The 25,923-nt window shown below is 42.3% G+C and overlaps 1 protein-coding gene across 2 annotated transcripts in view; it reads right to left on the bottom strand.

Moving 5' to 3' along the window:
* limk2 (LIM domain kinase 2) overlaps positions 1-25,344 on the bottom strand; it is a 37,221-nt gene extending 11,877 nt beyond the window's left edge. The window contains exons 1-7 of one of the 2 annotated variants that reach the window (XM_031829991.1): positions 25,240-25,344; positions 25,038-25,141; positions 22,299-22,395; positions 7,091-7,226; positions 2,362-2,471; positions 1,764-1,952; positions 1,243-1,348 (exon numbers count right to left, since the gene is read on the bottom strand). In XM_031829991.1, coding sequence (XP_031685851.1) covers positions 1,243-1,348; positions 1,764-1,952; positions 2,362-2,471; positions 7,091-7,226; positions 22,299-22,395; positions 25,038-25,053 — 654 coding nt within the window. In that variant the 5' untranslated portion in view covers positions 25,054-25,141; positions 25,240-25,344. Of the gene's footprint in view, positions 1-1,242; positions 1,349-1,763; positions 1,953-2,361; positions 2,472-7,090; positions 7,227-22,298; positions 22,396-25,037 lie in introns of both variants that reach the window. The other variant, XM_031829990.1, reaches the window with a different exon arrangement.
* Between the last annotated feature and the right edge of the window lie 579 nt (positions 25,345-25,923).

Genomic DNA, 25,923 nt, shown 5'->3' with positions numbered 1-25,923 from the left:
ATGTTCAACTTTTGGTCATGTAGTGTATTTACAATGCATCAGTGCAACAATGTTCTCATTACCGGCCCAAAACGACCACACTAATACACTTTCTCTCCTCAACTTTCCCTGAAATGCATGTGCTGTACGCCTGTTTTACATTCAGCAATTAGTAAAAGCAAGCCTGCTTCTTTCCCTGAATCTGTTATTGGGCTTAAAAAGTATTTTTTTTAAACGTCCTATAACTTTTGTAGCCTATAGCTTTCCTGGGATTTCACGAGAAGAGGAATGGCCTATTGTGGAGAGGCTTACATAGCCTATAGCCTGTTGCGCACGGGAACAGCCGGAAGAGAGAGGGTAGTGATGTGTAGCTGAGGTAAGAAGCTAAATACTAGCTTGATATTAGGCCATTCATTAATAAATACTAGGCCTATAGACAAAATAATTACCTGTCAAAGTGCAAGAAAAAAAGTTAACAGATGATGAAATAGAAAATCTGTAGTGCGTTCCTCCAGGCTGTGCTCTGTGGTCCCTGGGCAGGGCACGCAAAGTTCCACTATTGATTAGGCATAGGCCTACATTTTTAAGACAAGACAATTACTGTACCCGGGCTACAACAACACAGTGCAACAAGAAATGTATTGTCATTCTCAAGTGAATATACAATTATTATCCATAGGTTGTAAACTGCAGTGATGTTGGCAAATTTGAATAACCGCTTAAACATCCTGTTTTGTTTCATGCCAAAATAACTGCATAGACCTACAGCCTAGGCCTGATTATGAAACAATATGGATCAGTTTGGGTCTATTCTCCACAGTTTAGAAGGACAAGAAAGGTACATTAGCAGGCCGCTCATATGGTATATTTTGTCAGGCCTATCGATGTTAAGATAGGCCTACTATAAGAAAATATGTGATTCTCCTTTCAAACTCCCCGGCCGCTAATGCTGTCGCCTATTTTACATTCAGCAAGCAAGAGCAAGCGCGCATCTCTCCTCCTATAGGCTATAAGTAGGCAAAAGTAGCAAAAGTAGTCAAGTAGTCAATTTACACAGCGAAAGAAAAGAAGTTGATCCTGAAGCTGATCCCGAAGCTGTGCTGAGTGTGCTACCTCCCAGTCCCTGGGAATGCAGCTGGAAAAGCTACATTATGTTTCAGTTTTTTAGGGACCTAGGCTACAACATCAGAATGTAATGAAGAATATTATCATTGTTTTCAATTGAGTACAAAACTCTAGTCTAGGCTGTAAACTGCAGCTCACCTCTTCCTCCACCAGTGTCCCCACTGTAAGACCGTTGATCTCCAGGATCCTGTCACCAACGTGGATGGCATCCCGAACTTCCGGGCTGATATGCATCCCTCGGACTCTGAGAGAAATACAGCACAAGTACATGTCTGTCAGAAGCACCAGTATCAGCATGAATTAGAAGAGAGCTGGTTCTATTGACTAATCAGCAGTGAGCACCTAGACAATACAGAGGTGGGTGTATCTGACTGTCCACAACATCAAGTACATCAATCAACTAATGAGCGACTCCTTTGGCCGAGTCCGTATCAAGACTATAATAACACCACCAAAGTAAAGAGACACGGGATTTAACATCCAGGTTACATAGTCTTATTGGTGATGTACAAACATCTGGGTACCAAGGAATAATGCCTTGTTATTCAGCAAACCTATAATCAGTTACACAACACATGACTCATCCTGTCCCACTCAAGTTCTAGACAGTCAGGGGTGTATAGATTCACTGGCTGTGAGTGACAGTTAAATCCACTCACTCTTTGACTTGCACGCTAGCCAAGCCGCTGGCCGCGTCCCCTATGACAGAGACAGAAAAGCCCCTCTTGCTGTTGGTGGCAGAGGGCATGGAGATGAGGGTGACCGTGTGAGGCAGAGAGTCCAGGGACGAGTCGGCGGATCGCTTCTCCAACACGGGTGCCAGGACTACCTGCTTATAGCACTTCCCACTGCACCCGAGAGGAAGAGGAAGAGAGCGGAGGAGAGAAGAATGGAAGGAATAAGGGGCAGTGTTGTGGATAATGATGTTATTAAAGTGTTTACCAGTTGAAAGTGGGTCAAAGTGTTCATCAACGTGTTCCACTTCACCTATGTCATTTGTCTGTACGTTGTTTCAAAACAATTGCCCTTTGGGAACAGTAAAGTTTATTGTAGAAAAATATGTAGAGAAGGAGAGAGCAGGAAGGAGGGGTATGGCGAGAGTCAGACCGTAGAAGGAGCTCAGGTGTGACAGACAACCGATTCATCAGAAATGGAGCGATGCTGCCTGTTTCCAATAATATAAATCACATTCCCTAAACGGCCTCTATCAACATCAGACTAAACAAAAAGATTTAACACAATTAAAACAACTCTCACCAGTACAGTTTGGAGCGCTCCACCAGGGCATAGGTGTCCCTGTCCTCAATGACAACTTTGCAGCTCAGACACACAAAGCACTCTGGGTGATACTTGTATTCTCCGGCCACCTGGAAGAACAGATACAGGTGGGTTTGTCTTTCCCATGGCTTTCCAGCTTCAAGGAGAGAACACTGTGCTGTTCTGTACTGTCCGGTGTTGTGTGCTTGATGGTGTTGTGTTCTGTGTGCTGTCCTCTCTGTGTGGCAGTGACACAGTCAGTAACACCTGCTCCACTCTTAACCTATCTGGAATATGCTATGATGTCATCCACCTCCCCGGGACCCAAGCCCTGCCTTCTCTAATCACAGCATGCCTCTCACTGACGCTCTCTCTTTTCACACATTAACAAACTCTGAAAGAAAGTCTGGTTCTCTCACACATGTACAACAGCTTACTCATTCACATGTTACTTCTCTATATCTTACACACTCCCAATCTATTGGTCTTTCTCTCATGCTAAATTAGACAAAGTATCCACCTCCTGAAGCAAGTGACACACACACACTCCTACACACATGGTATGTGCCATAGAAGAGGTTCAGAGGCCACTTCATGTGGGTTTGAACTTCATTCCTGGATCTGAAGTGATCATGTGATGTTAAGGCTGGGCGAGCTGGAAAATCTAAAATGTGCTCCTGTACATGAGGCCCGGAGAGATAATCTATTTTAACCAGTCAGTGTTAACCGACTTCTTAAGTCTACAACAACAACAAAGAGCTGCAATGCCTTCTAAAGCTGGAATTCATTTTGGTTAAGAGATTTTGTCTCAAGACCTAAGCTCCTTACCAGATCATTTGAAAACAGGATCATTTCTAAAGAATGTGAATATATTAATGAAAACCTGTAGTCTTTGAAGTGAGATAATATGTTCCATTCTCCCCAGCTCTTCCTTGTAGGCTGCTATGAGTAAAAGTGTTGGGAAAGGATCTTGTTGCCGGTCCAGGGGGCACTAGGATTAGGCTGAGTGATGTAAGCCATGTGTGCGTCTGTGGCTGTGACTCCCTCCCTCCAGGCTGAAGCATTACCACACCGACCCCAGTCAGAAACAGCCTGAAGGAACCCCAGCTAGACACACACAGCTGTGTCATAGTCCATAGCTGGCTGTGTGTGTGCAGACTCTCTCGGCAAGGGGAGGCTAGTGTGTGTGTGTGTGTGTGTGTGTGTGTGTGTGTGTGTGTGTGTGTGTGTGTGGAGCTGGTCTATATTTATTTCTCTATTAATTTCCCCATTTTACCAATTGAAAAAGAACAAAAGAAGGATATTCCAAAGCAGTCTAATTTGAGAGGATTTACAACTGTCAAGAACTGTAAAACGTCTCCACAGCCACAGAGAAAAGCAGCCAAACTGAAATGAAAAATGCCATGCGACGATCTCCTCATCAGAGAACAAAATGGCATTTGGTGCCATAGTCTGCCCCACAAACACACAACAGCTTTAAGTAGCTGCATGCCCCACACTACTCTCCTCTCCTGAGAGACCCAACAGCTTTAAGTAGCTGCATGCTCCTCACTACTCTCCTCTCCTGAGACCCAACAGCTTTAAGTAGCTGCATGCTCCACACTACTCTCCTCTCCTGAAAGACCCAACAGCTTTAAGTAGCTGCATGCTCCACACTACTCTCCTTTCCTGAGACCCAACAGCTTTAAGTAGCTGCATGCTCCACACTACTCTCCTCTCCTGAGACCCAACAGCTTTAAGTAGCTGCATGCTCCTCACTACTCTCCTCTCCTGAGAGACCCAACAGCTTTAAGTAGCTGCATGCTCCACACTACTCTCCGCTCCTGAGAGACCCAACAGCTTTAAGTAGCTGCATGCTCCACACTACTCTCCTCTCCTGAGACCCAACAGCTTTAAGTAGCTGCATGCTCCACACTACTCTCCTGAGACCCAACAGCTTTAAGTAGCTGCATGCTCCACACTACTCTCCTCTCCTGAGACCCAACAACTTTAAGTAGCTGCATGCTCCACACTACTCTCCTCTCCTGAGGCCCAACAGCTTTAAGTAGCTGCATGCTCCACACTACTCTCCTCTCCTGAGACCCAACAGCTTTAAGTAGCTGCATGCTCCACACTACTCTCCTCTCCTGAGACCCAACAGCTTTAAGTAGCTGCATGCTCCACACTACTCTCCTCTCCTGAGAGACCAAACAGCTTTACGTAGCTGCATGCTCCTCACTACTCTACTCTCCTGAGACCCAACAGCTTTAAGTAGCTGCATGCTCCACACTACTCTCCTCTCCTGAGACCCAACAGCTTTAAGTAGCTGCATGCTCCACACTACTCTCCTCTCCTGAGACCCAACAGCTTTAACTAGCTGCATGCTCCACACTACTCTCCTCTCCTGAGACCCAACAGCTTTAAGTAGCTGCATGCTCCACACTACTCTCCTCTCCTGAGGCCCAACAGCTTTAAGTAGCTGCATGCTCCACACTACTCTCCTCTCCTGAGACCCAACAGCTTTAAGTAGCTGCATGCTCCACACTACTCTCCTCTCCTGAGACCCAACAGCTTTAAGTAGCTGCATGCTCCACACTACTCTCCTCTCCTGAGAGACCAAACAGCTTTAAGTAGCTGCATGCTCCTCACTACTCTACTGAGACCCAACAGCTTTAAGTAGCTGCATGCTCCACACTACTCTCCTCTCCTGAGACCCAACAGCTTTAAGTAGCTGCATGCTCCTCACTACTCTCCTCTCCTGAGACCCAACAGCTTTAAGTAGCTGCATGCTCCACACTACTCTCCTCTCCTGAGAGACCCAACAGCTTTAAGTAGCTGCATGCTCCACACTACTCTCCTCTCCTGAGAGACCCAACAGCTTTAAGTAGCTGCATGCTCCACACTACTCTCCTCTCCTGAGAGACCCAACAGCTTTAAGTAGCTGCATGCTCCACACTACTCTCCTCTCCTGAGAGACCCAACAGCTTTAAGTAGCTGCATGCTCCTCACTACTCTCCTCTCCTGAGAGACCCAACAGCTTTAAGTAGCTGCATGCTCCACACTACTCTCCTCTCCTGAGAGACCCAACAGCTTTAAGTAGCTGCATGCTCCTCACTACTCTCGTCTCCTGAGAGACCCAACAGCTTTAAGTAGCTGCATGCTCCTCACTACTCTCCTCTCCTGAGAGACCCAACAGCTAGACCATTTAACGCAGTGTTGGTTCGGCTGCAGGGTAAGAGAAGGCTGCCAATTCAACCCTGCCAGATGCCAGAAATACTTGGCACTTCGCGTACAGAGCCAATGTGTCCAAAACCAAATAGAAAGGCCCATTATGTGTTTTGCTTACTGGCAAACTTCAGGTTAAAAAAAGACTTCATTTTGGGGCCCACTTTAATCCAGTTAAAGAGAAATGACCCTTTTGTGACCAGCAATTGTTTGTGTTTTCAGCAGTTCTAGTTGTATTTAGACCTGGTTTAATAGGGACCATAACACTGTTAAAATGAAGTTCCATTAAAAAGCACAGCACTCCAACCCCATGCATGGGAATTCCATAGCACTGATGAAACAAGAAGAAAGCTAACCAATATTCAGCCTTCAGCTACACTTTAATAGCATAACCATGAGCTCATGATCTAATCCTGAAAGATGAACATTGATTTGACAAATTCAGTCGAGCCAACCATTCTAACCTTCCCTTAATAACAGATACTTGATCTTTCAAAAACTGTCTCCAATAAACACTGTGGTGGTCTGGTGGCAGACTGGCCGTACAGTGTGGGTAGTATCTGTTGCCTTTCCACCGCAGTGTACTGAATCAGGTGATGGACTGGTTCCAAAACCACTCCATGTTCTCCATTTTCCCCCCAAAGTTCACTATGTGCTGGGGGAAGTGAACTGTGGAGACTGTACAGAGGAGAACAGAGCGGGGCCATGACGGGGGAACCTAACTAACAGAGAGAGAAGCATCCACGACGGGGGAACCTAACTAACACAGACATACACATTGTGCTGGGGGACCTAACTAACACAGACATACACATTGTGCTGGGGGACCTAACTAACACAGAGAGAAGGTTCAGGTCCAATCTGCCATATTTTAAAGCAACCAGGATGCAGAGCATGGTTGCTCTGTGTGGATGATTACTGCTGTGCCAGTGCCCAGCCCCCATGACCTCTCCTGTACATAAGTATTGACCTCAATCACCAAGGAGATGTTTGTTACAACATAGGGCTTCAACCTTCCCTCTAGGGATTCTGCTGAAAGTTGAGGAGAGGGGGAAAAGTGGGTAAAGCTGACAGTTCCCTCATTTGTACACATGGAGAAAAACAGATCCTATTGCTGCACAACCCACTGAGCTCATATCAAAGAACAGTGATTCACTGTGAGTTGGTGTTATCCGAGTATGGCCCTACACATCTAACATATGAATACAATAGTAATCCTGACAGTGAATTATTAATATGTTATCTAATGTACAGCTTTGTCTGACTGTTCTCCATACCAACACTGTTGTCTTTATGTTCAATGAGATCTAAAAGTGAACCAAGCCTGAAGCCTACTGCATTATAATACCTGATACTTTGGATCTTGGGCCAACCTAAACAGCAACCAGGGTGGAAAGCACGGACCAGGTGTGCAGAAGCTCCAGGATCACAATCAGACTGGGATATACCGATACGTGGAAATGACAAACCATAGTCTCAGTGTCTACTGACAGTGAGGTGAGGAGGATGGAGTGGGGTGACTCACCATGGCAGGTCCAGTCATGAGCAGAGAACAGCCGTGACACAGCTCTCCAAACTTCTCCCAGTAGTGTTTACGGCAGTACAGCTTTCCATCCTTCTCATAGTACCAGTTGGTCAGGTGGTCACAGCACTCCGAGCACCTGTGGATGGGAAAAACACGTCTACCTCTGCAAGAAATGGAGAAGAGTGGACATACGGATCCTTTCAGCAGACACCATATCACCATGTAGAGCAAGCTGTTTCAAGATGATTTAGAGGAGAGTCACTACAAAGCCTGAGTGTATCATTTCAAAGACCTGTTGACAATCTCAAAGGCTTGTGTTAGATTTCTGAAAGATTCCTATTGAGCAGAGATTCCCACCACTCAAACAATGGAGTCTGAGAGATGACATGCAGATAGAACCAATAAACAATAGACAAAGCTGGAGCAGAATAATTACAAAAAGATTCTCAAAGAAAACAGCATCTGAAAAAGACAAATACACTGGGGACTTAGTGCGAGATCTAAGTCAGTTAATATTGGAAATAGTTTAACCAACACGCAAACAGTTGACCGGTCTGTACACTCTCCCTCAACCAATCCTCTTTACAAAGAAAGTGATGGTGAAACTACCCCTTAACGAGAGGCACTGGCACTGTAGACACAGCGCAGCAGAAGCCATTCATCATGTGAGAAATTACACTGGTGAATATGATACCTTCCACTCCCAGGTTGCTTCAGGCCTTTCTTTAGGATGACGGTATCTACTTGTCTCTGATCGCCAGGGTACGATGTAAAGGAAGTAGGTTACCTTGTTCCTGAGACATGTCACGTCTCGTTGGTGTGATCCATCACAAGGTAGGTAACACCGTGAAGAGAGTGACTACACACACACACAATGTCTACATGAGGGCTGTGGTTTCCCAGAAGAATAAAGCGATAAGCAGCAGACTTTGGGAAACTCTGATCATTAACCTTACCTAAATACCAGCAACTAACACCAAAGGCTGCCCTCAGCTCTCCCCATCCACAGCCACATTCCAGCATCTTAATGTGTTCCAGTTGTTTCTGAGCATGATGAAGCACCTCTCAGACAGAAACCCTGACAACCCTCTACACAGCCTGGTGGAGGGGGATCAACAAAGAATGTGGTGAATGCACTGATTTGTCTGAATTTCTAGTTGAGTAATGTTCATAGAGTTAGGAATGCTGAAGTTGCCGAGAGATCAGGGAGCACCTGCAGGCTGTGAGGATACCTTCAGGTAGTTTCACAGGTTATGTAAAATGGCAGCACCAGGTTAAGCTGTGTCAGGCGCACAATCAATTCTAAACCTCTCAAGGAGATTAGTCTAGGTCACTAAACTGGCAACCCACTTACACAGACTCCCTGTGAAGAAGGGGTTGCCAGTTTTGCTTACTGACTCATTCATCTGGAGGATCATTTAAAAACCGTGCAAACACACAAAATATACCCCAAAATGTGTGTGCACCAGTTTTCACGCAAAAGTTGCCATTTAAAATGTTTTACTTGAAGTGAGAATGTGCACACCTCCCTGCAAACTTCAGACCATGCGTACGCACATCTGCTAGTGGTTGAAATATTGTATTGCAAGCTGGCAAGGATTTTGTGCAAATGGGGTATATGATGAAAAGCTTATACATAAAAAACTAACAGAAAAACATCTGAATAAGAATGCAACCATTAGTGAGAACAGCAAACCTATGTGTATTATTTTCAGAATCTAAAATAATTCAACATAGGAATCTTATCATTTGACCTAGGAATCATTTTCCTATTTATTTTCATAGCCATTGCAGAATATATTCCTCACATTTTCTGGCCGTGATGGTTTCATATTCCCAAAGTAGCCATACAACAAATTTGAAATGACCATGCGCATCTCTCATTTAATTGGACCTTGTAGCCCAGTAAATAGACAGGCTATACAGTATGTATTTCAAACTTTGCAATATCTTAAGCAGCGGGATTTATAATACTGGTATACCGTTTAACAGCTAATCTTTTACATTGAAGTAGGCCTATGTATCAAGTAAAGTTTTTAATTGTCATGTGCAAAAGTAGCCTACAGTGAAATGCCTTTCTTGCTCTTTACCAACAACGCAGTAATGATTATCAGTAGTACTATATAAAATGTATTTTAAAAAGTCAAGCAGAACAAAAACATACAAGAAATATGACTAACACTGTAAGTACTGTAAGTGCATTTCTTTGTTGCAGCCTGCCCTACAATGTTTCAGGATTTGTGGGCGGTCCATATGTAGGTTGGGGAAAAGTCCAGATAAAACATTGTTAAATTGAAACGTTCTGCTGACAGGTCTACGACAATTTGACATCGTTTTCTCATTCACAAATCGACACAGTCCTTTTCCAAATACAGAATAAATGAATGCTAAAGATTAGAACATTCTGCCAACACAGTAAATAGACCAGTAGCTTATGTAAACATTTTGACAGTATGGGTAGGCTACAATATAGCTGTACGATAGGAGCACAACATCATTGCCTATTAAATCAAAGAGCCTATACCAAGGCAAGACATACTGTATGAACCCAATAATCTATTGATAAACTAAATATTGAACAACATTGTATTTTGCATGCTGTGGCCTAATGCCAATAGTTCCAAATTATACAGCAAATAAAGAGCATTATTGTCACCATAAAAAGTGAATGGAGGCATTTTCCCAGGCGGAGTTTTAATGCTCGTTCACGTGTGCACAGTTTTACAACAACATCTGATTTATAACTGGAAACCTGCATAGCCTATGTATGGCGTGTGCCAAGTTTAGAAATCTCAATATGGTGTGTGTGTGGACTTTTCAGAAATGGCACGAGCAGAAATGTATAACAACGGTTATAAATGAGGCCCCTTGACTGGAGGACACTCGGTTCACTGGCAGCAGAAAAACATTGAGGTTACAGTCTTAACAAATATGCCAAGCACCTGCCTGTCTGGGGTATTGGTGTAGTTTTTCCCTTTATAAAGCACCGGAACATCCCAGTGCTAGCCTGGGTCTGTGGGCGGGGCTTATTTTTATTTAGCTAGGCAAGTCAGTTAAGAACAAATTCTTATTTACAATGATGGCCTACCCAGGATCAAACCAGGGTCTGTAGTGACGCCTCTAGCACCGCAATGCAGTGCCTTCGACTGCTGCACCACTATGGATCACAGTTCTCCTAACCTGCAGTAAGAGTTGATTCTGGCTCATCAGCATTTGGAGAGAAAATCTACTCCTGGAGATTAGGCAGGTCAATTCCCTTTTACAAGGGTTCATTCTAACACAACACTTATTACTGGTTACTTGGATTAAATCTTATGGAGGTGGTTCATGGCTTCTGGTACATTGTGTGAGGAAACCAATGCTCCAAAAACATGCAGCCTACACACACAGAGAGACTAAAGCAAGAATAGGTAAGCAGGAAAAGAGTGAAAAAGTTATTTCCAGGCCTTCCCGTGCACACAGCCTGGTCTCATAGACTAGACGTAACATAGCAAATGTAAATCCAGGACACTCTAATTAGTAATGATATGTTAAGTTTGGTATGGTTACATAAGACAGATGGTTACTTAAAGGTGGGATGGTTGGTCGGGATGGATGGATGGGCGTATAATGCGAAATTATAGCAACTCAAAGGTTGCGAGTTCAAATCTCATCATCACAGAAAACTTTTGCAACTTTTCAACTACTTACTACTTTTTAGCTAATTTGCAACTACGTAGAATGTTAGCTAACCCTTCCCCTAACCTCAACTCTTATATCAAAGCTGGATGATTCTTTATTATCAGCTGTGTAGTACTAGGGCAAAAACCAAAACATGCACCCCTTGGGGTCCCCAGGACAGAGTTTGAGAAATACTGCCTTCACCTTTAAACAAACTCATAAACTTAACCCTAGCCTAGCTAACGTTAGCCAGCTAGCTAGAATTCATAACATATCATACGCTGGGCAAATTCATAGCATATAATACAAATTGTAATTCAAAATGGATGATGGACATCCACAAATGAATACATACCATACAAAACGTAACATACCATACTAAAGTGAGTGTGACGGATTTACGTACAGAATAATACGGAATGCTCCGAGACTAGGTTGGTGCACAGAGGGATGGTGTAGAAAAGCAGAGGGGTGCAGAAAGGCTGCCCAGATAAAGATCACATTAGTGAGGGGAGTGCTGTATGTAATAGGGAACGCTGCCCTCGGACTGGCCTAATGCCCAAATTAGATCCTTTTGTCTGACGGAATGTTGACCAGATCATACATCTTGGTTACAGAATGAAACTAAAAAAGTGACCAAAAAGGAACTGTATTAAAACATTGTTTTTGTATTTTTTTCCTCATCTGTACTCTCCTCTGTACTACTGAGACTGTTTAGTGTGTTAGCCAATCTGTGATCAGTAGTAGTGCCCTACTCTATGTGATAGTAAACCTGAATATTGCATGTACACTCACGCATGCACTGTATGTGAGTATCTGTGAGCAACCTGTATATCATCATTGTGTGTGTAAAGAGCCAGAGTGTTTTTATAACACAGTCATGGAAACGGACAGAAACAGGATGCAATGCTGAAATACACACACATACACACCTGTGTGCGTATACGACAGGTGTGAAGAATATCCTGTCTACAGGTGTGCGTTTCAGGGAAACCAACTTTCACTGTAAAACTGAACAACGTAACATTTGGATGTTCTCTATTGAGTCATAGTGTGTCCTCCCTCCCTGTCATACCAAAACAACCCAACACCTGAGGAGAAACGTTGGATTGGTCAGTCCTAGTGTTGGGGATAAAGGATAACTGTAGGGTACACAGTCATGTCCCTGAATAAATAGACCAAAACAAAGATTATCTGATCTAAAAAAAACTTTAAAACACAATCAGTAGAGTAAACAACACTGGTGCTTCTTCTCAACCAAGAATGAAAGAAAAACAAAAAGACTCAGGTAAGAGGAAGGACTGGTCCTCCCAACAATGTCAGGGACTTAACCTGCTTAGACAAACGCCAACAGGCAAGCATTACTCGTTTGATTTCCTCAATTCCACAAAACTAGTGAAGGCCTTTACAAATGCCTTTTGTTTTAGTGTACTAGAATCTCCCAGGCAGGTCGTGCAACTAAAGCTGGTCTTAAGCTAGGTTTCCATCCAATTGGAGACAGATTTTCATGCAAAATATTGTCAAATCGACATGAAGAAAATATGCACATTTTCCCTCTAGTGGTGTTTCCACCAAACAGACTTATTGCAGATTTAAAACATATAAAAAAATCCGTGCATGATGACATAGTGCACACAAAATGTACTTTTTGGCTTACATTTGTATGTACCAAATAAAAATCTAAAGTTCAATGTGTTTTCACTGCATTTTCAACTCTACCAACATTTTTCTAATGAAAACGGTTGCCTTAAATAGCTAAAAATGTGCCCACTCTGGCCTTGGGACATGCGCTCTAGCCAACAGCTTGCAGGTAGGTTGTGTGGGTAGGCTAGTCTACATGATGACATGATTTTGGATAAGACTGAGAATATTTGTATTTGTCAAATAGCAGTCAAGCATGGATCATCATAACATCAGAATAAGACTCTTGATATTTATTGTAAAGGATCATCAAGCTCATCACCATGCACTCTATGAACGCTTAAGTTCATCAGTACTATTTTCATCTGAAGCCTAATAAACTGATTTGTTTCCCGAGTCATAGCGGAAGGACCATATACCATGTCATCCAGTGACTCCAAGTTTGTTTCGATATGCATAACCGCAGGAAGTAGGGGTGCCGAGTGGGCTGCAGCACCCCTTGATAAATTATTACTCCTGTATGAGCAGAGAAAATTTTTTGTCAGCAGAACGGAGTGAAGAATTCCCCCCCGGTGTCGTCCAACATGTTCCTCAACCTGCCCCCCCCCCCCCAAACCCCTAGCATTTTACATTTCAACTTCAATGGGGTAGGGAGGAAGTCCCAAGGATTCCGGATAGCACGGACCCTTATCTCAGGGTGACTCTGTTGTGCTCCCATGTTACACTACAAGTTTCTGAGAGGGAGAGAAAACCATTCCTCTAATTCTATTGCAAGGAGGTTCCATAGTGAATTCATACTGAAATGTATTCTAAAATGCTGGAAACTGACACTATGCATTAAGCCTATAGGGAAGCAGTGTTGTAGGAATGGAAACAACACATACACTAGTTCAAGATGCCGTAGGACTCCCTTTAAGACTACCCAGAAGGCAACCAATGTGAACAGATAGTTACAGTTCTAATCAAACACATCAAGGTTACATTATTGGACCCCACAGACAATTAATGAGGGGAAAGGATTGTCAGTATGACTTGAGCCAGAAGGCTTCACCTCTTTTAGAGGAATAACATTGACTCATAAAGCACAATCCTTCGGAACAAGCCAGGATCCAGTTTTCCATGGCAAAAACAAAGGACTTTGTGCAGTGTCTGGCACTGCGGGGCCCACGACTCTGAATCGCTGTCTAGGAATGCGGGCACACAACACACTGTCCAGTCTTTACCTATACTTTCGCCTCACAATGTCAGCCTTACTGGAACAGGGATAACGTCAGCCTTTAACAATGCTGTACAACTTGGAGGCGGTGCAAAGCTCTGTGTGCACAATAGAACAGAGCGGGGGGTAACATGGAAAAGGAAACTACTGTCGTTGCTTTAGAGTTTGACAATGTCCCACATGGAGTGAGAATAATTCTGTATTACAATGACAAAATGAATGAAGTTACGAGAAAAGAGGCTCACATTTGAGGAAAACTCCTGCCCACTTGGTTTAGCATCAGTATGGTAGTCTGGATTGGAGGCTTTTTCCAAAGCAGATGCTCCATCTGAAGAGTTCATTTCACAGAAGATTTGTGAGGTGATTTGGGGGGGGGGGGGGGGGGGGCAAGAGAGAAAGAAGGAGCTAAAAAGAGAGAGAAAGAAGGAGCAGAGAGAGAGAAGGAGCTGGAGAGAGAAAGTTGCACAACTGCATCAAGGACTTGGCTTATGAACTGACACTAGGTGCAGTGGAGCTATAAAAGAGTCAATTATAGAAATACTGAAAGAGACCCAAATACTGGGTTATGTAAGAACATTGTGCTGCTAAAAAGCTTTGCTAGATATGTGAGTGCTTGAGCAAATTTCAGTTTAAAAAATAAGGAACACTCACAAATGGCAAGTCCCTTCTACTCTAGGGAGACATAATCGGAAATACCTCATACTAGGAAGCACAATTCAGGTAATCTTAGACTTCATTCATTTATTATATTCAGGGGCAATTCAGAGCTCAAGGAAAACAGCTATACTCTAATCAGTTCTATTCAACTAGTCATTAGTTCTACTCTTTCATTCGTGTTACGTAACCTTGTGTGCTGGACGGGCACAGTGAGTGTCAGAAACGCACTCCCTCTCCTCATTAAAGCTGCCGTGACTCTGCCCTCAATCCCAGCTTCCCCTCTCACAAAAGCCCTGTGGAGCGCATTGTTATCTTCTAGACCATGACCTGTCCATTCTTGGATTGTCTATCTGAAGCCCCATAGTCAAATCCATAAATTATCTTCAGGTAAAGTAAAACCTGAGTGATTGCATTTCACAAACAGAGCTTTAGATAGAGGAGCTAAATGTTTGTTTGAGCGTCTGTACATGGACAATTCCACAGTGCAGATGCAAAGTTTGGAAACAGAATGACGGCACAAACAGGTATTCTGTTTACAAACTTTGCATCTGCACTGTTTTTCAAGTAAATGTGTTTTTGTAAAATGTTCAGTGCAAATTGTTAAAAGTAGTCCTTGTGCATAGAGTTGTTTGTTTTGTTGACCTTTGCAATCATTGGTTTTTGTGTGACATACATATATGAAACATCTGAGTCTCAGTGTCACTCTGTTAACGTGGAATTGACCACGTACTGTGCCGACAGAAAGTATTCAGACTCCTTGACTTTTTCCTCATTGTTACATTACAGCCTTATTCTAAAATAGATGAAATAGTTGTCCCCCCCTCCCCATCAATCTACACACAATTAGAAATATTTTCAAATGTATAGAAAATGCAAAACTGAAATATCACTTTTTTTTTAACTAGGCAAGTCAGTTAAAAAAACTTTTTTATTTGCAATGATGGCCTAGGAACAGTGGGTTAACTGCCTTGTTCAGGGGCAGAACGACAGATTTTTAGCTTGGGGATTCGATCTAGCAACCTTTTGGTTCTGGCCCAACGCTCTAACCACTAGGCTACCATTTACATACAGTACCAGTCAAGGGTTTTTGTTAATTTTTACTATTTTCTCCATTGTAGAATAATAGTGATGACAACACTTAAATAACACATATGGAATCATGTAGTACCAAAAAAGTGCTAAACATATACTTTATATTTCAGATTCTTCACATTCTTGGTATTCTCTCAAACAGCTTCATGAGATAGTCACCTGGAATGCCTTTCAATTAACAGGCCAGCCTTGTTAAAAGTTCATTTCTGGGATTTCTTTCCTTGAGCCAATCAAATCAAAGTTTATTTGTCACGCCGAATACAACAGGTATTATTTCAGGCTCTTACTTACATGCTCTAACCAATAGTGCAAAAAATATATTAAGTGAACAATAGGTAAGTAAAGAAATAAAACAGTAAAAAGACAGGCTATATATAGTAACGAGGCTACATACAAACACTGGTTAGTCAGGCTGAATGAGGTAGTATGTACATGTAGATATGGTTATGCCAGCAGCATACCACCCTGCATACCACTGCTGATTTGCTTCTGAAGCTAAGCAGGGTTGGTCCTGGTCAGTCCCTGGATGAGAGACCAGATGCTGTTGGTGGGCCAGTAGGAGGCACTCTTTCCTCTGGTCTAAAAAATATCCCAATGCCCTAGGACAGTGATTGGGGACACTGCCCTGTGTAGGGTGCTGTCTTCCGGATGGGACGTTAAATGGGTGTCCTGACTCTCTGAGGTCATTAAAGATCCCATGGTGCTTATCGTAGGTGTGTTAACCCTGGTTCCCTGGCTAAATTCCCAATCTGGCCCTCAACCCATCATGACCACATAAGAATCCCCAGTTTACAATTGGCTCATTCATCCCCCTCCGCTCCCCTGTAACTATTCCCCAGGTTGTTGCTGTAAATGAGAATGTGTTCTCAGTCAACTTACCTGGTAAAATAAATAAATAAATAAATGGTTAAAGTAGCAATCCATATATGATGAACAGAGAGTAGCAGTAGCGTAAAAGAAGGGGTGGTGGGTGGGACACAATGCAGATAGCCCGGTTAGCCAATGTGCGGGAGCACTGGTTGGTCGGCCCAATTGAGGTAGTATGTACATGAATGTATAGTTAAAGTGACTATGCATATGAGATAAACAGAGAGTAGCAGCAGCGTAAAAAGAGGGGTTGGGGGGCACACAATGCAAATAGTCCGGGTAGCCATTTGATTACCTGTTCAGGAGTCTTATGGCTTGGGGGTAAAAACAGTTGAGAAGCCTTTTTGTCCTAGACCAAGTCCATATTATGCCAAGACGAGCTCAAATACGCAAAGAGAAACGACAGTCAATCATTACTTTAAGACATGAAGATCAGTCAATCTGGAAAATTTCAAGAACTTTGAAAGTTTCTTCAAGTGCAGTCACCAAGACCATCAAGCATGATTACGAAAATGGCTCTCATGAGGACCGTAACAGGAAAAGAAGACCCAGGGGTACAGTTGAAGTCGTTAGTTTACATACACTTAGGTTGGAGTCATTAAAACTCATTTTTCAACCACTCCACAAATTTCTTGTTAACAAACTATAGTTCTGGCAAGTCAGTTAGGACATCTACTTTGTGCATGACACAAGTAATTTTTCAAATAATTGTTTACAGACAGATTATTTCACTTATAATTCACTGTATCACAATTACAGTGTGTCAGATGTTTACTACACTAAGTTGACTGTGCCTTTAAACAGCTATGAAAATTCCCGAAAATTATGTCATGGCTTTAGAAGCTTCTGATAGGCTAATTGACATCATTTGAGTCAATCGGAGGTGTACCTGTGGATGTATTTAGTCCTACCATCAGAATCAGTGCCTCTCTGGATATAAAAGGGGGAGGCTTGCAAGCCGAAGAAGACAATCCCAACTGTGAAGCACGGGGGTGGCAGCATTATGTTGTGGGGGTGCTTTGCTGCAGGAGGGACTTGTGCACTTCACTAAATAGATGGCATCATGAGGAATTTAAAATTATGTGGATATATTGAAGCAGCATCTCAAGACATCAGTCAGGAAGTTAAAGCTTGGTTGCAAATGGGTCTTCCAAATGGACAATGACTCCAAGCATACTTCCAAAGTTGTGGCAAAATGGCTTAAGGACAACAAAGTCAAGGTATTGGAGTGGCCATCACAAAGCCCTGACATCAATCCTATAGAAGATTTGTGGACAGAACTGAAAACCCATGTGCGAGCAAGGAGGCCAACAAACTTGACTCAGTTACATCAGCTCTGTCAGGAGGAATGGGCCAAAATTCACCCAACTTATTGTGGGAAGCTTGTGGAAGGCTACCCGGGATTTTAATGTCAGGAATTGTGAAAAACTGAGTTTAAATGTATTTGGCTAAGGTGTACAGTGCCTTGCGAAAGTATTCGGCCCCTTTGAACTTTGCGACCTTTTGCCACATTTCAGGCTTCAAACATAAAGATATAAAACTGTATTTTTTTGTGAAGAATCAACAACAAGTGTGACACAATCATAAAGTGGAACGACATTTATTGGATATTTCAAACTTTTTTAACAAATCAAAAACTGAAAAATTGGGCGTGCAAAATTATTCAGCCCCCTTAAGTTAATACTTTGTAGCGCCACCTTTTGCTGCGATTACAGCTGTAAGTCGCTTGGGGTATGTCTCAGTTTTGCACATCGAGAGACTGAAATTCTTTCCCATTCCTCCTTGCAAAACAGCTCGAGCTCAGTGAGGTTGGATGGAGAGCATTTGTGAACAGCAGTTTTCAGTTCTTTCCACAGATTCTCGATTGGATTCAGGTCTGGACTTTGACTTGGCCATTCTAACACCTGGATATGTTTATTTTTGAACCATTCCATTGTAGATTTTGCTTTATGTTTTGGATCATTGTCTTGTTGGAAGACAAATCTCCGTCCCAGTCTCAGGTCTTTTGCAGACTTCATCAGGTTTTCTTCCAGAATGGTCCTGTATTTGGCTCCATCCATCTTCCCATCAATTTTAACCATCTTCCCTGTCCCTGCTGAAGAAAAGCAGGCCCAAACCATGATGCTGCCACCACCATGTTTGACAGTGGGGATGGTGTGTTCTGGGTGATGAGCTGTGTTGCTTTTACGCCAAACATAACGTTTTGCATTGTTGCCAGAAAGTTAAATTTTGGTTTCATCTGACCAGAGCACCTTCTTCCACATGTTTGGTGTGTCTCCCAGGTGGCTTGTGGCAAACTTTAAACAACACTTTTTATGGATATCTTTAAGAAAGGGCTTTCTTCTTGCCACTCTTCCATAAAGGCCAGATTTGTGCAATATACGACTGATTGTTGTCCTATGGACAGAGTCTCCCACCTCAGCTGTAGATCTCTGCAGTTCATCCAGAGTGATCATGGGCCTCTTGGCTGCATCTCTGATCAGTCTTCTCCTTGTATGAGCTGAAATTTTAGAGGGACGGCCAGGTCTTGGTAGATTTGCAGTGGGCTGATACTCCTTCCATTTCAATATTATCGCTTGCACAGTGCTCCTTGGGATGTTTAAAGCTTGGGAAATCTTTTTGTATCCAAATCCGGCTTTAAACTTCTTCACAACAGTATCTCGGACCTGCATGGTGTGTTCCTTGTTCTTCATGATGCTCTCTGCGCTTTTAACGGACCTCTGAGACTATCACAGTGCAGGTGCATTTATACGGAGACTTGATTACACACAGGTGGATTGTATTTATCATCATTAGTCATTTAGGTCAACATTGGATCATTCAGAGATACTCACTGAACTTCTGGAGAGAGTTTGCTGCACTGAAAGTAAAGGGGCTGAATAATTTTGCACGCCCAATTTTTCAGTTTTTGATTTGTTAAAAAAGTTTGAAATATCCAATAAATGTCGTTCCACTTCATGATTGTGTCCCACTTGTTGTTGATTCTTCACAAAAAAATACAGTTTTATATCTTTATGTTTGAAGCCTGAAATGTGGCAAAAGGTCGCAAAGTTCAAGGGGGCCGAATACTTTCGCAAGGCACTGTATGTAAACTTGCGACTTCAACTGAACCTCTAGTGCATGAATCAGGCCTTCGTGGTCAAATTGCTGCAAAGAAACCACTACTAAAAGGACGACAATAATAATAAGTGACTTGCTTGGGCCAAGAAACACAAGCAATGGACATTAGACTGGTAGAAATGTGTCCTTTTGGTCTGCTGAGTACCAATTTGAGATTTTTGGTTCCAACCGCTGTCTTTGTGAGATGCAGAGTAGGTGAACGGATGATCTCCTCATGTGTGGTTCCCACCATGAAGCATGGAGGAGGTGGTGTGATGGTGTTTTATTGGTGACACTGTCAGTGATTTATTTAGAATTCAAGGCACACTTAACCAGCATGGATACTACAGCATTCTGTAGCGATCAGCCATCACATCTGGTTTGCACTTAGTGGGACTATAATTTGATTCTCAACAGGAGAATGACCCCAAACACACCTCCAGGCTGTGTAAGGGCTATTTGACCAAGAAGGAGCGTGATGGAGTGTTGCATTAGATGAACTGGCCTCCACAATCACCCGACCTCAACCCAATTGAGATGGTTTGGGATGAGTTGGACTGCAGAATGAAGGAAAAGAAGCCAACAAGTACTCAGCATATGTGGGATGTCCTTCAAGACTTTTGGAAAAGCATTCCAAGTGAAGCTGGTTGAGAGAATCATAGAGTGTGCAAAGCTGTCATCAAGGCAAAAGCTGGCTACTTTGAAGAATCTAAAATCTAAAATATATTTAGATTTCTTTAACACTTTTTTGGTTACTACAGGATTCCACGTGTTATTTCATAGTTTTGATTTCTTCACCATTATTCTACAATGTAGAAAATTGTAAAAATAAAGAAAAAGCCTTGAATGAGTAGGTGTGTACAAACTTGCCTGGTACTGCAAGTATTTAGATCCTTTACTCAGTACTTTGTTGAAGCATTTTTGCAGCGATTACAGCCTTGAGTATGACACTACAAGCTTGGCACACCTGTATTTGGGAGTTTCTCCCATTCTTCTCTGCAGATCCTCTCAAGCTCTGTCATGTTGGATGGGTAGTTTTCGCTGCACAGAAATTTTCAGGTCTCTCCAGAGATGTTCAATCGGGTTCAAGTCTGTGCTTTGGCTGTCCAACTCAAGGACATTCAGAGACTTGTCCTAAAACCACTCCTGCGTTGTCTTGGCTGTGTACTTAGGGTCGTTGTCATGTTATAAGGTGAACCTTCACCCAAGTCTGAGGTCCTGAGCGCTCTGGAACATATTTTCATCAAGGATCTCTGTACTTCGCGCCGTTCATCTTTCCCTCGATCCTGACTATTCTCTCAGTCTCTGCCACTGAAAAACATCCCCACAGCATGATGCTGCCACCACCACTCTTCACCGCAGCGATGGTGCCAGGTTTCCTACAGACATGACGCTTGGCATTCAGACCAACAAGTTAAATCTTGATTTCATCAAACCAGAGAATCTTCTTTCTCATGGTCAGAGTCATTTAAGTGCCTTTTGGAAAACTCCAAGCTGGCCTTTTACTGAGGAGTGGCTTCCGTCTGGCCACCATAAAGGACTGATTGGTGGAGTGCTGCAGAGATGGTTGTCCTTCTGGAAGGATCTCCCATCTCCACACAGGAACTCTGGAGCTCTGTCAAAGTGACCAAAGTATACCAAAGCCCTTCTCCCCCGAATGCTCAGTTTGGCCGATCGGCCAGCTGTAGGAATACTATTGGTGGTTCCAAACTTCTTCCATTAAGAATGATGGAGGGCACTGTGTTTTTGGGGACCTTCAATGCTACAGAAATATTTTGGTACCCTTCCCCAGATCTGTGCCTTGACACAATCCTATCTCAGAGCTCTACAGACAATTCCTTCAACCTCATGGCTTGGTTTTTTCTCTGACAACTGTGGGACCTTATATAGACAGGTGTGTGCCTTTCCAAATCATGTCCAATCAATTGAATTTACCACAGGTGGACTCCAAGTTGTAGAAACATCTCAAGTTTGATCAATGGAAACATGCACCTTGAGCTCAATTTCTAGTCTCATAGCAAAAGGTCTGAATAGCTACGTAAATACGGTATTTCTGTTTTTAATTTGAATACATTTGCAAAAACCTTGAAAAACCTGTTTTCGCTTTTGTCATTATGGGTATTGTGTGTAGAATGATGAGGGAAAAAATCATTTAAATACATTTTACAATAAGGCTGTAACGTGTAAAAAGTTAAGGGGTCTAAATCCTTTCCGAATGCACTGTATGTCCTATTGTACTGCCCTCAGTGTTCAGCTTAAATCCAAAGGTTTCTCAATGGGGGCCAGTAACCTGGGAATGCCAGATAGTTAATGTCAATCTCCATCCAGACAATGATTAAGCCACCGGACAAGAGAATCTTCCAGGGCCAAAGTCCTCAATACACGTTTACCATTTTCCCCTTTAAAAAGGCAAAAGGACGACAATCATCTACCACCTCTAAGTTGTTAACTTGTTGTACTAACAACAATGGTTCAAAAGAGTAGAATGGTGGTATCTGCCACTGGGATGTGTACAGGAATGCACTGTACAGGAGTTATTCCTCACTGACCTGCCCACAATGATGCTAAAACATTCCACATGTAGAACACTCCAGGACTACCCACATGTAGAACTCTCCAGGACTACCCACATGTAGAACTCTCCAGGACTACCCACATGTAGAACTCTCCAGGACTACCCACATGTAGAACTCTCCAGGACTACCCACATGTAGAACTCTCCAGGACTACCCACATGTCAATTTGTAAGCATGTGCATACAGCATTTGACCACAAAGAATACCTGAAATAGTCAAAAACTGCATTTTAACCAACAAAATATATTGTCTCTATTAATTTCATTGCTGCTTATTCCATGTCATAAGGAAACCAAGCTCACATGTCTACTGCACAGACAGTAAGTCCTACAAAAAAAATATTTAAAAAAACATTAAACAGTGAATGCAACCGAAATCTACATTTAAAAGTATGACTTACTGAAAACAGGCATTGTGCCAAGTTCCTTGAAGAACCTTCACATTGAATGTGTCTTGAATTGTTCCCCCGCAACCCGCACAGTGGCGTCCATCTGTACCTGCAGGGTTGAATTATGTCACTACAGGAAAAGCATACTCTATCCATTCATAAAAGTAAATCACAGTAGCAATGCATTTCTGCATAGATTTTACTGACTGAACAAAGGTGAGACTTGTAATCTGTTTGCATAGACAAATTTTTTAAGAAAATAGGAATATATGGAATTTCCCTGACCTTTAATAACAATCCATTTTGAGTAATTGCAAATACAGTCAGTCAATGATTATAGGGATAATGTTTTTGTAGAACATGGGCTGACACAGGCTGCTTACAATATAATGTTCAGGCTATAAATTATTCTCAAGTAAAAAGGAAAATGTTTAGACAAGCATGAGCATCATTCTTCTGTTATTTATTTATTTATATATACACACACACACACACACACACACGCCAATCAAACGTTTGGACACACCTACTCATTCAAAGTTTTAAAATGTTTTTACTATTGTCTACATTGTATAATAATAGTGAAAACACAAACTCTTTGAAATAACACATATGGAATCATGTAGTAACCAAAAAAAAGTGTTATACTAATCAAAATAGATTTTTTATTTGAGATTCTTCAAATAGCCACCCTTTGCCTTGATGACAGCTTTGCACACTCTTGGCATTCTCTCAACCAGCTTCATGAGGTAGTCACCTGAAATGCATTTCAATTAACAGGTGTGCCTTGTTAAATGTTAATTTGTGGAATTTCTTTCCTTCTTAATGCATTTGAGCCAAACAGTTTTGTTGTGACAAGGTAGGGGTGGTATACAGAAGTTAGCCCTATTTGGTAAAATACCAAGTCCAATACCAAGTCCATATTAAGAACAGCTCAAATAAACAAAGAGAAACGACAGTCCATCATTACTTTAAGACTTGAAGGTCAGTCAGTATGGACATTTCAAGAACTTTGAACGTTTCTTCAAGTACAGTCGCAAAAACCATCAGGTTCTGGGCGGCTGGTAGCATAGTGGTTAGAGCATCGAACCAAAAGGTTGCTGGATTGAATTCCCGAGCTGACAAGGTAAAAATCTGTCATTCTGCCACTGAACAAGACAGTTAACCCACTGTTCCCCGGTAGGCCATCATTGTAAATAAGAATTTGTTCTTAACTGACTTCATTAGTTAAATAAAGGTCAAATAAAAAAAAAGCGCTATGATGAAACTGGCTCTCATGAGGACCGCCACAGGAAAGGAAGACCCAGAGTTACCTCTGCTGCAGAGGATAAGTTCATTAGAGTTACCAGCCTCAGACATTGCAGCCCAAATAAATGCTTCACAGAGTTCATGTAACAGACACATCTCAACATCAACTGTTCAGAGGAGACTGTGTGAATCAGGCATTCGTGGTCGAATTGCTGCAAAGAAACCACTACTAAAAAGGACACCAATAAGAAGAGACTTGCTTGGGCCAAGAAACACAAGCAATGGACATTAGACCGGTTGAAATTTGTCCTTTGGTCTGGAGTCCAAATTGGAGATTTTTGGTTCCAACCTTCGTGTCTTTGTGAGATGCCGTGTGGGTGAACGGATGATCTCTGCATGTGTATTTCCCACCGTAAAGCATGGAGAAGGTGGTGTTATGGTGTGGGGGTGCTTGGCTGGTGACACTGTCTGTGATCTTTAAAAAAAAATCAAGGCACACTTAACCAACATGGCTACCACAGCATTCTGCAGCGATACGCCATCCCAACTGGTTTGGGCTTAGTGGGAATATAATTTATTTTTTAACAGGACAATGACCCAACAAACCTCCAGGCTGTGTACGGGCTATTTGACCAAGAAGGAGAGTGATGAGTGCTACATCAGATGACCTTGCCTCCTCAACCCCATGACCTCAACAAAATTGAGATGGTTTGGGATGTTGGAAGGCAGTGTGAAGGAGAAGCAGCCAACAAGTGCTCAGCATAATGTGGGAACTCCTTCAGGACTGTTGGAAAATCATTCCAGGTGAAGCTGGTTGAGAGAATGCCAAGAGTGTGCAAAGCTGTCATCAAGGCAAAAGGTGGCTCCTTTGAAGAATCTCAAATATAAAATATATTTTGATTTGTTTAAAACTTTTTTGGTTACTAAATGATTCCATGTGTGTTATTTCATAGGTTTGAAGTCTTCACTATTATTCTTCAATGTGGAAAACAGTAAAAATAAATAATAACCCTTGAATGAGTAGGTGTGTCCAAACTTGAATGGCACTGTAGAAGTCTAAAAATACATGTAGCAAATAAAGATTCCAGCTAGATCTCTTTAGTTGAGCTCTTTAATTTGTTCTAGAAAAAAGCCTGCATTCACAAGACTTCCATTCCAATGCAATAAATATTGAGTTTTGAAATGAATGGATCCAAGCTGCTAAATTCAAGTAACATTATTTTACACATCTGCCCGAACTTAATGGCAGAATCATTGACGTTGTTGTTGTTACAAAGTAACTATGCATGTTATGATGATCAGATGCATTGTAGCGAGCTCTCATTTGACAAATATCAGCTAACAAATGTATCAAGTCTCGAAGACCGTGCATCCCCCTACTCGATTTAGCTTGGGCTTCCCTTTCCCCAAACAACAGATTGTATGTATAAATTTTAAAAAGTCTACATTGTTATCCACATGTAAGCGTAACTATCAACTGGGAGAGAAGTTTAGACTGCTCACCTTCCAGCTCCTCCATCTAATTGTTGTGTCGTCGTTATTTGTTCTTTATTTCCCAGAAAGTTCTCACAGTGATCCAGTGTGTGTTACATTCAGGGTTGTTTATTCTACGAATACAAGAAACGTATATAGAAATTGTAGTTTAAATCCCGGGTACATTTTCTTAGGAAGGAAAATATCGCCGTTCAGTTTTGGAATAGCCTACTTTGTTGGCAGATGACGTCATGCAGTTGGAATTCCTGTACGGAGACCGGAAGGGATCGGCAGCAGCAACACCTGGAACAGGAGCAAATTGGAGCCGAAAAGGCAAATATCCACTACACTGAAACTATAGCACCATCTACTGCCAGAAAGATTTCACGTTATTATTTTTGTTAAACCATTTTCATATAGGAATAACTTAAATGATGACATTCCCCGAGCATCTGTAATGCCAGCTTGTTATGACTGAGTCCTACACGCAGGATAGCCTACCGTTCCCCAAGCATGTCTGTGCGGCGAGTGGATACTTATACCTGAAGATAAAACACGACTTTGACACTAGTCAACCAAAAATATTGCAACCATCACACTGAATAAGCTACCCTGTAACTCCAAATCGAGCAGCTGGGAAAAAGGAAACTTCTAAGGGAAGCCATAGTTGCCCGTGCGGTTGGTCCATTTGGCTCTACATCAACTTTTCAAATCGCTGTTAGTGCATTCAGATTTCTATCACCTGAAACATGCACAGAACCATATAAACATGTGCACGAACTCGGCAAGTCTGCATGCATATATTGTTTTATATTGTGCGCATGCTTCAGGTGGTAGAAATCTGAACGCACTACCAGCTTTTTGAAAAGTTGATGTAATTATACTTTCCTGTGGATATTGTCTCACATTCCTACTG

Source organism: Oncorhynchus kisutch, linkage group LG8 (genome assembly GCF_002021735.2).
Source record: "Oncorhynchus kisutch isolate 150728-3 linkage group LG8, Okis_V2, whole genome shotgun sequence".
In the NCBI taxonomy this organism is placed as follows: Eukaryota; Metazoa; Chordata; class Actinopteri; order Salmoniformes; family Salmonidae; genus Oncorhynchus; species Oncorhynchus kisutch.
Note: the sequence above shows the minus strand (reverse complement) of the source record. Positions and strands in the feature narration are given on the sequence as shown.